Here is a 12,096-nt window from a genome sequence, read left to right as displayed (position 1 = left end):
CTTTCGCTTTCCATCGTTATTTTTCTGGCTTTGTGTAGTTTCACCCTGTGAGCACACAGTGCTCACATTCTGATGTACAATCAAGGCACCCAATACAGATTCCTGGAACTGTACTTTTAAGTAGCTTTCTCCTCTGTGGTACTGTGCCCTACAAATTCCAGCTGTTCACAGATACCCCATGCTTACACCTCTGTCTCCTCACCTTACTCTGCTGTGGTCTTCTCAGATTCCTCTCTGTTCTATTTGGATCCGCCTCCCTTGCTCTGTGGTCCAGAAATGGCCTCCAGGCAGAAAGCTGAGGTGACTGGAGGATGACCTTTTTCGTTTTTCCTCTTGTAATCACAGTCCTGTTCTGCCTGTTGTCCAGTGCTGTCTTTTATATTTTGTTCAGTTTTCTGCCTGTTTAAGGTAGGAGGGCAAATCCCTTCCATTTATTCTGTTACCAGCCAGAAATAGAAGTTTCTTAATCACATATTTATATATCTAGTAAGCAACTTCACATTTAAAATCAATTATGACTATCTCTAGGACTATATCCTCCAGTTTCAAGCTAAATAAGTAATTGTCAATTCTCAATTGCTCAGGATTTTAATGTAGTAGCTAGTAGCTCTTTCGTAGGCAAGCTGGCAAAGAAGAAACAGTTCCAGTGGATGCTAGTTTTGTTGCAGTGTAAGTTACTGTGGTATCTATCTCCGGCTTTTTCAGTAAGTTGGTATATGCTTATGTATTTGTCTTCTACTTTTGTAAAAGACTTGCTGCTGATTTTTCCATTGTCTTTTTTAATCTCTTTATCTTAAGAAGAAAATAGTAGAAGCGTTATTATCTTAACCTTGAGGAAGTCTTTATAGGAAAACTGCCAGTTTTTAAGAGGGAGAAAATAATGAGAACTACTGACTGGCATTTTTATTTTATTTAGCGAGTAAAAACAACACATTGAGCCAGAACTTATTTATTTACATTAGCGCTCTGGTAGGCTACAGCCAAGAATTACTAGTCATTCAAAATGCAAACAAGAATTACTCAGAAGCTAAGTAATAACCTTGTACTTATCACCTCTGTACCTCTATGCTGAAGTAAAATACCTGGTTTTACTTTTCTTTTGCATGTAAAAATTCATTTATCTTAAGCTATTATCTGCCTTTCTAAAAGACAGTTTACTGCTGCTGCTGCTGCTAAGTCGCTTCAGTCGTGTCTGACTCTGTGCAACCCGAGACAGCAGCCCACCAGGCTACCCGTCCCTGGGATTCTCCAGGCAAGAACACTGGAGTGGGTTGCCATCTCCTTCTCCAAGGCATGAAAGTGAAAAGTGAAAGTGAAGTCGCTCAGTCGTGTCCGACTCCTAGCGACCCCATGGACTGCAGCCCACCAGGCTCCTCTGTCCATGGGATTTGCCAGGCAAGAGTACTGGAGTGGGTTGCCATTGCCTTCTCCGCAGTTTAATCCTAAATCCCTTTTTAATACATTTGTTTGCTTTGGAGGGAGGGGCATACTGAGAAGTGAACCTATTATTTTTCTTTTATTTTTTGTCATGTTTAATAGTTTTGAGTGTTTCTAAAAGTTCTTAGGACTCAGTTACCTATATACTAGTCCTGAAAGACAGTTGCAACTGGGCAATCACTCTCTGTGTTAGCTTATTTGTAAATGAGATATTTCATCTGTCTCCACAGGAAAAAGTGTTTCAAGTTAACTTTCTTATATTGAGCATACAATTTCATACTGTATGGTAATATACCATGTTTTTTCAGAGGTTCTTCCAACCTTTGAAGAATTACAAATTTATGTTGTAAAATTAATAATCTCTGTAATTGGCGGAGGTGGATTTCCCTCAGGATGAGTCTTCATCTCCACCAGGTTTTTCTACTTTCTTCTGTATTGAAAGATGACTCGAACCAAAATGGCAGAAAGAGAGGTAGCTTTGGGCCATAAATTTTTCATTATCCTGATGTTATGAGCAATTCTTGGTGACTGCCGCATCTAGCTTTAAGCAGCTTGTTTAAAGTTCTTGCTAGGAAGAAATCACATTATACTACAGTGCCTCTTTTTGTTGTTTTCTGCTGCACATACAGAAATTCCGCCTCTTGAGAAGCTCACAGTGACTTATTGTATTCCCTAAAGATGCCTAAAACTCACTCCAACCAATTTCTGAACTTAGTTTACTAAAAGAGTAGATAAATAAGAGGGATTTGGGAATACCCCCTATCGCAACCACCGCCCCCCATATGGATGTATTAACTCTGTGCACGTTCAGTCCCAGTGATAGCCCATAATTCCCCAAAGTGGATATTGAAATAATTCTGATAGTGAATGCTATTTTCCTATGTTACTGTTTTCAAGAATATATGTGCTGTTCAGTTCAGTTCAGTCACTCAGTCATGTCTGACTCTTTGTCACCCCATGGACTGCAGCACGCCAGGCTTCCCTGTCCATCACCAACTCCTAGAGCTTGCTCAAACTCATGTCCATTGATTTGGTGATGCCATTCAACCACCTCATTCTCTGTTGTCCTCTTCTCTTCCTGTTTTCAATCTTTCCCAGCCTCAGGGTCTTTTCCAATGAGTCAGTTCTTCGCATCAGGTGACTAAATGATTGGAGCTTCAGCATCAGTCCTTCCAATGAATACTCAGGACTGATTTCCTTTAGGATTGACTGGTTGGATCTCCTTGCAGTCCAAGGGACTCTGAAGAGTCTTCTCCAACACCACAGTTCAAAAGCATCAATTCTTCAGCACTCGGCTTTCTTTATGGTCCAACTCTTATGTGCTGATTTAAGGGAAATGCTCAGCTAGGAAATAAGCCCAAGCTCCAGTCCTTTGGCCACCTGATGTGAAGAGCCAATTCATTGGAAAAGACCCTGATGCTGAGAAAGATTGAGGGCAGGAGGAGAAGGGGGTGACAGGATGAGATGGTTAGATAGCATCACCGACTCAGTGGACATGAATTTGAGCAAACTCCAGGAGATAATGAAGGACAGGGAAGCCTGGCGTGCAGCAGTCCATGGGGTCATAAAGAGTCAGACACCACTTAGCAATTGAACAACAGGGAAGAAAAGGTTTTTCATTACTCTCTTAGGGTCCTAAACTGGGTCTGTAAATGCTGACAGACAAGTTAACAGGGGGAAAGCATATAGATTTATTTAATATGTTTTACATGACATAAAAGCCTCCATAAGGAAATGAAGACCCAGGGAAGTAGACCTGTGTATTCTCTGCTGTGTTTTTTTGAAGAGTGAGGGGTCATGAAGCAATGTGATAGGTTAGGGAGTATGAGGTAATTGTACTCAGGAGTAGTAAGCCGCAGGAAACTCTGATTGTTCTTAGCATTCCTTTGTTGTTGGAGATAAGGATGTTCCTTTCCTTGGTATAGGGAGGACACTTCCCACATGAGAATTTTGTTTTAGGGGAGAAGGGAAGGAGGTGTGGAAGTACAGAGTAGCCTTCCTGCTTCTGCCATTTTCTTGAAATCCTTTAGCTTGAAATATCCAATATGCCAATGTGCCATATTTGAGGGTTCTGTGTTCCAAACCCTGTCATCAGCAACGCCCGTGCCCACTTGCAGAAAAAGCATGGCTTCAGTCCTTCCTTTTTATGTCTTATTTGTTTATTTTTGGCTGTGCTGGGTCTTCACCGCTGCTCGGGCCTTCTCTAGTTACGGCAGTGGGGACTACGCTCTGGTGGTCGTGCCGTGGCTTCTCATTGCCGTGGCTCCTCTTGTTGTGGAACGCAGGCCCTAGGTGCACAGGGTGCAGGAGTGGCAGCATGTGGGCTCAGGAGTTGTGGCTCATGGGCTTAGTTGCTCCGAGGTATGTGAAATCTTCCTGGACCGGGCATTGAACCCACGTCCCCTGCACTGGCAGGCAGATTCCTATCCAAGGGAAGTCCTCTTTATTCCTTCCTGATACTGCTGACCATTGATGCTGTCACCACTGACTGCATCCAAGAAATAGTCTCATCCCCAAATTTGGGATTAGCGGAAGAGATGATTTTTTTCCTCCTATACCAGTAGCAACCAGGTGAACAGTTTTCAAAGGTAACTTTACTTGCAAGCCAGGAGAAAGTTAAATGATAGAAATAGAGATGTTGGTAGAGCACAGATGCTTTGCATCAAAGAAACGAAGGTTTAACTCAAGATTGGTTGCAGTAACTTTCCCAGAATACAAATCAAAAGTGTTCTTTCTTTTCATCACTTTCTGATGAAACCTGTAGGATATTCAGGCAGATCCCATCCTTCAGTGACGTTTGACCACTTTATCTGTTTCTGAGAGCTATTATTTGGACTTGGACTTCACATCAGTCAAATGGTCTCTATGGCAGTTTTGAATCTGTTTACTTCCTTCTGACTGCCTGCTCTGAAAAACAAAAAGACCTGTATACACTCCAAAGCTCAAAGCCTATTAGACTCTTTACAACAGAAGGCATGTCCCAGCTCTTCCTACTCAGTGAGATTCTCTCTGGTAAACCCAGTCGTGTCTATTTCCTTTTCCATCCTTTCTGCTTTCCAGAGAAATAGTTTTTTCTTAAGGCTTAGAATATTTAAACAATATGTTGCCACATGCATTCTGTTTGAAGCAATCACCAAGGTTTTAAAATGCATATAGAATAGTTGAAAAGAAAGACAGCCATCTGTCTCCAGATGAATATTCACATTCTGTTTTATTTTGTTTTCCTAATAGCAAATAGCTGTACATAGAGATGTATACCAATTACTGGTTTCTTAAGGATAAAATGAATGAAGGGGAAGTTGTCCATGAAAAGAATCGTGTACTTTGTTTTTCTCAAGTTATTATTTGTGCTTTGTTTCAGTCTTTGTTTCTCTTGGCTTTCCTCCTAGTGACAGTCTGTTTCTCTTTTATTTTTCTTTACATTTGAAAGTTTCCTACGCTGCTTCCAACTGTATTTTTTTTTTTATTAAATCTAATCCTCACAATATGGGATTTTGATTTTATAATTCATAGTTAAAAACATGTTAAAGTTGGTTCTCCAGTTTAGATTGTATTGGTGTCTTTGGGTATAGTGAAAGAAAGAAGGATGAAGAGGAAATTATTCTCCTGGGCTGCCCTGCAGGAAATCTTCTCTGTACTCTAAAAGTTCTTGTTCTTTTCCAGGAGTCCAATGTGCTGATTGCTGCTAACAGTCAGGGTACAATTAAGGTAAGCTATTTTATACATCTCCATTTTTAGGCTATAGCAGACTGTAACTATAACATGGAAATATAGAGTTGTACTAAGCCTTAGAGAGCATGCCAAATCATGAGTCTGTCTGCTTGGAAATGGCTTTGATTGAAGGGGAAAAGAATAGGTAGCTTGCAACTTTGGAGAAGATGATAGTACTTGTTAGATGTTATACAAATGCTGAAGGGCCTGAAAGGCGGTCAGAATGACAACCAGATGAAGACTACTAAGCACTCACCATGGGCCGCTCACTGTTCAGCTTCCGTTATCCCAGTGCAGCTATCCCGCTGGATATTCAGGGGACAGGGTCCAGGATACAGCAACAGATGCTTATACACTTCGCAAATGTTAAAATGTCTTTAACTCTTATTGTATTCTTCTCTTCCTCGAGTTTTTCTCCCTTTTCTATCTTGACAAGTAGATTTTTCCTCAATTGCTAGGGGAAGAAAAGGAATTCTTCTTTTCTGTTGAAAGTTGATTGATCATGTGATCATGCCATTGGTATAATCTGAAAACTTTGATTTAGCCTCTTCACGTTTAGTCTCTTCACTCACGTCTCATTCCCAAATTCAGATACAGTATTCCACATACTTTTCATGGTAGTTAGGGGCTCAAGGAAATAAAAAAGTTTATCTAGTTGCACCATTGGATGCTCAGCACGTAGGCCCAGTACATTGGATAAATAAACCCTAAGCTAAGCAGCGAGCTTTTAAACAAAACGTCGTCTTGGAGAAGGGTTTTTACTACATGGGTTTGACTAGCACTTAGTCTGTGGGTACCAGTTCTTTCCACATAATCTCTGCTGATATAGAAGTATCCAAATGCATTTTTTTAAATAAGATGTATCTATTTCCCTGCCACTTAACATTAATTTTGCCATGGCTTCCTTCCACTCACCCTGAGTGGAGAATGACCCAGTAATCAAGAGAGCAAATCCAAGCCTCACACACTGTCCTGCAGAGATGAAAGGAGCAAACACAAAGCAGGACAGCACCATCAGCTGGTCAAATGAATGTACATGGCATACTTCTTTTATGTATCTGCTTTCTTTTATTTGGGAAGCCTTATTAGAGAGTCATGGACAAAAGCCAGTGCTATGTTATGGAAGCCTCATACAAGATGGTAGAAGATCTTAGACTCTCCATTTTAAGTGATTCTATAGTCTCTCAGTTTCTCTTTATTCTCATGGCAAGGCTTGTATTGAAAAAGCTGTACTTTATTCTTCTACGTGTTTGGCCTTTGAGGCAATTGGGATCGCTAATGTATCTACAGAAAGCTCAAAGCTACATACATACTTATAGAATCTCAGTGATAAATCTAAGATTTCTGTTCAGCAGCCCTGACCTCTTATGTAAAGTAACGTGCTTGCCAAATGTAAAGACATTAGGGAAACACAGGTATAACTCAAGCCTTAGCACAGCAGGCTATAAGTTGCTCCTTTAATTCTTAGCCACCTAGAATTACAGTCTCTACCTAACATGATCCTTTTTGACAGTACTCATAATTGTCTTCACATTCAGTGTCCTTTCGCAGTCATTTCTTCTACTCTTTTTATAACTGATCATTGCTTTTTCTTATTTTTAGTTTTAGCAATATCACAATTTTTTTTTGTATGATAAGGTGCTACTCTAATAGCTGACAAAATATCTTGACACCCAGACAGTTGACTAGAAAATAAAAGAAGCAATAGGGAAAGATTAGATTTTAGGTCTTGAATACCTTGATCATTTTGAGATACTTGTTAATGCAAGAAATAGATTAAAATTCTAAACCGTAATAGTTAAAATTTTTCTTATGATTGTGGAAAGATACCAACATAATATTCCAAAAACATCATATTCACGCTGTGCATCAGTCATTTATCTTTATTTTTTATGTAGTTTATCTCGAAGGCACCCTAGCTAACTGTAGAGATAACTAACCTGAAAGAGTTCATGCAGCTATCAGATTGAAAGTAAGAATGGATTAATGTCTAAACCCTTCAAATTGTTTGGCATTTTAGCAATTGGGAAACCATTACTGGGTTTGGTTCTTTATTTACAATTTAATAAAGACTGATTAAACTTTTTCTATATTGTAAAACTGTTTTTTTATACTGATTCTTTTTTCTCCCTATTAGGTGCTAGAGTTGGTATGAAGGGTTTGCTCAAGTTAAATTGTACTAGATCCTGCTGAAATACATCTGCAGCCGACAATAAGAGAAGACAGATCCTGCAGTGTCTCTCCCCAAAGTCACCATGGGTTTTGGATTTGTTTTGAGTATTTTTTTCCCCCTGTTTTTCCTCCTTTTGACCTTCGGGACATTGGGAATACCCAGTGAACTCTCCACCATCAATGTAACTCTACGGACTTTGCTGCTGTTGGTGGTATGCTTATCTAATTTTTGTGATAGGGAAACAAATTCTTTTGAATAAAAATAAATAACAAAAAAATAATAAAAGTTTATTGAGCCACAGCTGAGCTGGGAAACTTTTTGTCAAATGTGGCAAAAGATAATTTTGTCTTTTTAAGAAGCATAGCACACCTGAATTACAATATACTGGTGAATAATTTGTAAGATCCATATTTCCTACCTCTTTGGAATTATGCATATCAACATAAATGTAAAGCATATGGATTCTTTTCAGTAAATTTAATGTTTACAATCAATGGGGACATTATTAACTTCACCTTATGAAGTTTTGTCTTCATCCTCTGACCAGTTGTATCATCAGCAAGTAGTATATTCCTCAGTTCCTCTGGATCTGGCCAAGGGTCTACCACGTTGACCTATTGAGGCCACATTCAGACAGAAAGGGGATATCAGTCTGTGACAGCTGTCTCTGTCTTTGCCTTTGAAGTGTCACCCATAAGGCCTTAAAGTGAAAGTGAAAGTCACTCAGTCATGTCTGACTCTTTGCAACCCCATGGACTATACAGTCAATGGAATTCTCCAGGCCAGAATACCGGAGTGGGTAGCCGTTCTCTTGTCCAGGGGATCTTCTCAACTCAGAGATCAAACCCAGGTCTCCCACATTTCAGGCAGATTCTTTACAAGCTGAGCCACCAAGGAAGCCCAAGAATACTGGAGTGGATAGCCTATTCCTTCTCCAGCGGATCTTCCCGACCCAGGAAGCAAATGAACCAGGATCTCCTGCATTGCAGGCAGATTCTTTACCAGCTGAGCTACCAGGGAAGCCCTAAATAAGCACTAAATGCAGACAAACCAACTTATTTTATAAAGTCATGGCTATAAAGTAGTCATAGGTATTAGTACCCTTATGGGGTGATCGACTTGGATCAAAGCTCAGCAAACCTTTTTTCAATAAAGGGCCAGATAGTAAATATTTTAGGCTTTGCAGGTCATATGGTCTCTGCCACAGCTACACAGCTCTGCCACTGTGGCTGAAAAGCAGCCACAGACCATATATAAATAAGTGGGCATAGCTGTGCAATAGGCGGAAGCCCACAGACCATCATTTGCCAGCCTCTTACTTAGAAGAAAAGAAATTGAAGCTCTATTTCCCAAATGTTCAAGCCATATAATCTCTTAGACTGTCTGGTTAATTTTGCACATTAATTTCAGTTTGTAAAAGGGAAAAAGAGTAGCAGGTTAAGCAAAAGTAAAAAAAAAAAAACAGAAGCTTTCTATTTGAGCTACTTTAAGTCTGAACACGTTTTAGATAAAGATAATCAGAATTATATACCACATGTATTTTATAGAAATAGACACCTGGAATAGTTTAGTATAAATAAGTAGTTGATAAAGGTGATCAGACTATACCATGTATCCCTCTATTTAAAATTATTGAAACCTACTACAGGTCCACATTTTATTATCTGAAACCCTTGGGCCAAATGTGTTTTGGGATTTAGAACTTTTTGACTTTTAGGAAAGCAATAGAGTGGTGGTGGTGGTTTAGTCACTAAGTTGTGTCCGACTCTTGAAACCCCATGGACTGTAGCCCGCCAGGCTCCTCTGTCCATGGGATTTCCCAGGCAAAAATATTAGAGTGGGTTGCCATTTCCTTCTCCTGGGCATCTTCCTGACCCAGGGATTGAACTTGAGTCTCCTGCATCTCGGTGGATTCATTACTGCTGAGCCACTAGAGAAGCCCTAGTGTACATATATTATGTATTATATAACACCCTCTGACAGAGTCTGCAGGTTTTTAAACACATTAATATTTCTGCAGCAAAATGTATCAATGTTCATGTTATGTGAGATTAATAAAGACTAAAAATAGTCTTGATCAGTTCAGGTCAGTTTTTACTGCCAAATGAGTAAGCCTGAAACCTAAGTGAAATTTTTCAGTTTTTAAAGCTTCAAGACAATTTTGTCTTAACTAACAACTTCTGGGAGTTAAAAACCTGATAAATTTTTAGACGCAATTCTGAGAGGAAGGATCATTGTCATTCAAAAGTTACACCTGTTATCAACCAGAACAATGTTGGTTGGGATTCTTTTCTGAGATTAATGAATGACCTTTTGCAAAAATAGAGAAAGAAGATTCACGTGTAGATTCTTCACTTAAAGAACTTTCCTCAATCACATATGTCCAGAAAGTCATCATAGTAGGAAGCAGAGAGTTAATGCCTCTTTGAATGCATTTAAATAGAAGCAGGCTATTAAGATTTTTATTTGGTCTGACTATTAAGCTGTCAGCATTATAAGATTATGTTAATTTCCATACATTTGGAAAATTGCAGTAGGGTACCATTAGTTATCCAAGGAACTCAGTTCTTTAATAACTTATTAAGAAGGTGGTTTTCTTTAAATTTGTATTTAACTCTTTCTTGTAAATAGGAAACATTTTAAAATTTGAATTAGTCTCTGCAGGATGTCAGAATCAAACAAATATTACTATTTCTCAGAAAAATAACATCAGTTAATTAAAGCTCAAAGATGATGTACATTTTTAACACCAGAAAAGCTTCTAACTCGAGAAGAATATGAGTTTTTATGTTTTAATCTAGTCTTTATTTCAGTGTGTTTGTGAGGGTTTCTTAGACAAGTTGCCTTTGTTCTTAGGTACACAACTCATGCACAAGAAACATTAAGGATTGAAAAACTTTGAAAAGTTCTTATAAGAAGATTGAGCTACTAGACATCAAAAAATTTATGGACCCGTGCCATGACCTTAGAAAGATAAGCATAGCTAGACCATTACTAGTTAAGGAAGAATGAGTGTGGAATGTCTGCAGAGACAAAGGAGCCCAATAAGTGTGGAACCTTCTAGGGCATGTGTAAAATTTTGAATTTTGTTATAAAAGCAGTTAAGTGGTTATGTTAAATGGAATGACATGATCTCATTTATGGTAAATGAGTAGATGGAGGCATGAGTGCATTTAGGAAAGGTGATCTGTCAAGAGTTAATGGTGGCTTGGACTAGAGTGGTAGCATGATCCAACCTAAAAATCTGTTTCATCTTATAAGAGTTCATCTTATTCCTATATCTTGGAAGATTCTTGATTAATTTTAAAGTCATTTTCTCATAAGTACGGACAACGAGTGCAGCTCAGCACATTTTTTTCCTTCAGTGACCATGCAGTCCTCACCCAGCAGTCAGTCTCTTGGGAACCTCGTGACTGAAATTCCTGTGTCCTGTTTTGGGAACACCACTTGTCTAAGCTAAGCAGAACTAGAAGCTGCCTAGCTTTGGTTCTAAATAGAAAGGTAATTGGTCATTACCCTTAACGTAATTGTGCACGTATAACTGAAATTAATAGTCAGGAAAAGTCTTACTTAGAAATGAGACATGAGGAAGTGCTAACTTAGATCCCAAGCTTATTGCGTTACATGACTGACTTTGACACTTGTAATAGTAGCACTTTGTAGCTCCTACCAGAACAGTTAATAACCAACTCCTGTATGGCTTCTGGTTAACATATTAGGTACCCTGGATTCTTGGACTAAAGAGAAAACCATTAGTGATCATTCTAGAAATATTTGTTGAGTTCCTTCTTTGTACGAGCGAGGCATTATGTATTGATACTGTATACTAGATGTGTTAAATAAATAAGATGTAATCCCTGAGACTTCCCTGGTGGTCCAGTGGTTAAGAGGCCCCCTTGCAATGCAAGGGGCATTGGTTCAATCCCTGGTCCAGGAAGATCCCACATACCGCAGAGCAGCTATGCCCAAGGGCCGTAACTACTGAAGCCCGGCCTCTTCACAGCCTGTGCTCCCAAGGATGAGAAGCCACCACAGGGGGCAGCCCTCAACAAAGAGTAGCCCCTGCTCACCACAGCTAGAGAACATCTGTACACAGCAGCGAAGCCACAAATGAGAGAAAAAGAATCCACCTGCTAATGCAGGGGACATGGGTTCTCTCCTTAGTCCCACTTGCTGAGGACTAACTGAGCCCGTGTGCCACAGCTGCTGAAACCTGCACACTCTGGAGCTTGCACTCCATAACAAGGGGAGCCACCAAAGTGAGAAGCCAGAGCACCACTGCTCGAGAGTGGGCCCCGCTCACCACAGCTAGAGAAAAGCCTTTGGGCAGCAACACAGTCCCAGCACAGCCATAAATAAAGTGAGAAGCCAGAGCACCACTGCTAGAGAGTAGGCCCCGCTCACCACAGCTAGAGAAAAGCCTTTGGGCAGCAACAAAAGTCCTAGCACAGCCATAAATAAGTAAATAAAATTTTAAAAAGATGTAATCCCTACCTCAAAAAGTTTATCATCCACTGGGAGAAACAGATAAGTAAAAATATGTAAGTACCCTAGTAGCCGCAAATTTTAGATGTACTGGAAAATACATTTAGGGATTAAGGATCAGGGTAGGGGTTATATCAGGAATTTTTTTCATCTCAGCTGAAGACTAAACATTCAAGGCCAAGGGAAGCAAAGAAAACGGCTCGAGTAGTTTCTAGTAGCCAAAATTGGAACAATTTGAGCAACAAAATAAATTAGTCTTGGAATATAGATTATAACTCAAAATTTAAGTA

General features: G+C 39.5%; 1 protein-coding gene across 4 annotated transcripts in view; it reads left to right on the top strand.

The window, feature by feature from the left end:
- The window catches only part of COP1 (COP1 E3 ubiquitin ligase), a 224,004-nt gene extending 216,383 nt beyond the window's left edge, over positions 1-7,621 (top strand). For all 4 annotated transcript variants that reach the window (XM_061383278.1, XM_061383280.1, XM_061383281.1 and 1 more), the window contains 2 exons: positions 5,101-5,145; positions 7,286-7,621. In XM_061383278.1, the coding sequence (XP_061239262.1) occupies positions 5,101-5,145; positions 7,286-7,303 (63 nt within the window). In that variant the 3' untranslated portion in view covers positions 7,304-7,621. The remainder of the gene's footprint in view (positions 1-5,100; positions 5,146-7,285) is intronic.
- Positions 7,622-12,096: the final 4,475 nt, after the last annotated feature.

The sequence above is a fragment of the Bos javanicus genome, chromosome 16 (genome assembly GCF_032452875.1).
Source record: "Bos javanicus breed banteng chromosome 16, ARS-OSU_banteng_1.0, whole genome shotgun sequence".
Classification (NCBI taxonomy): Eukaryota; Metazoa; Chordata; class Mammalia; order Artiodactyla; family Bovidae; genus Bos; species Bos javanicus.
Note: the sequence above shows the minus strand (reverse complement) of the source record. Positions and strands in the feature narration are given on the sequence as shown.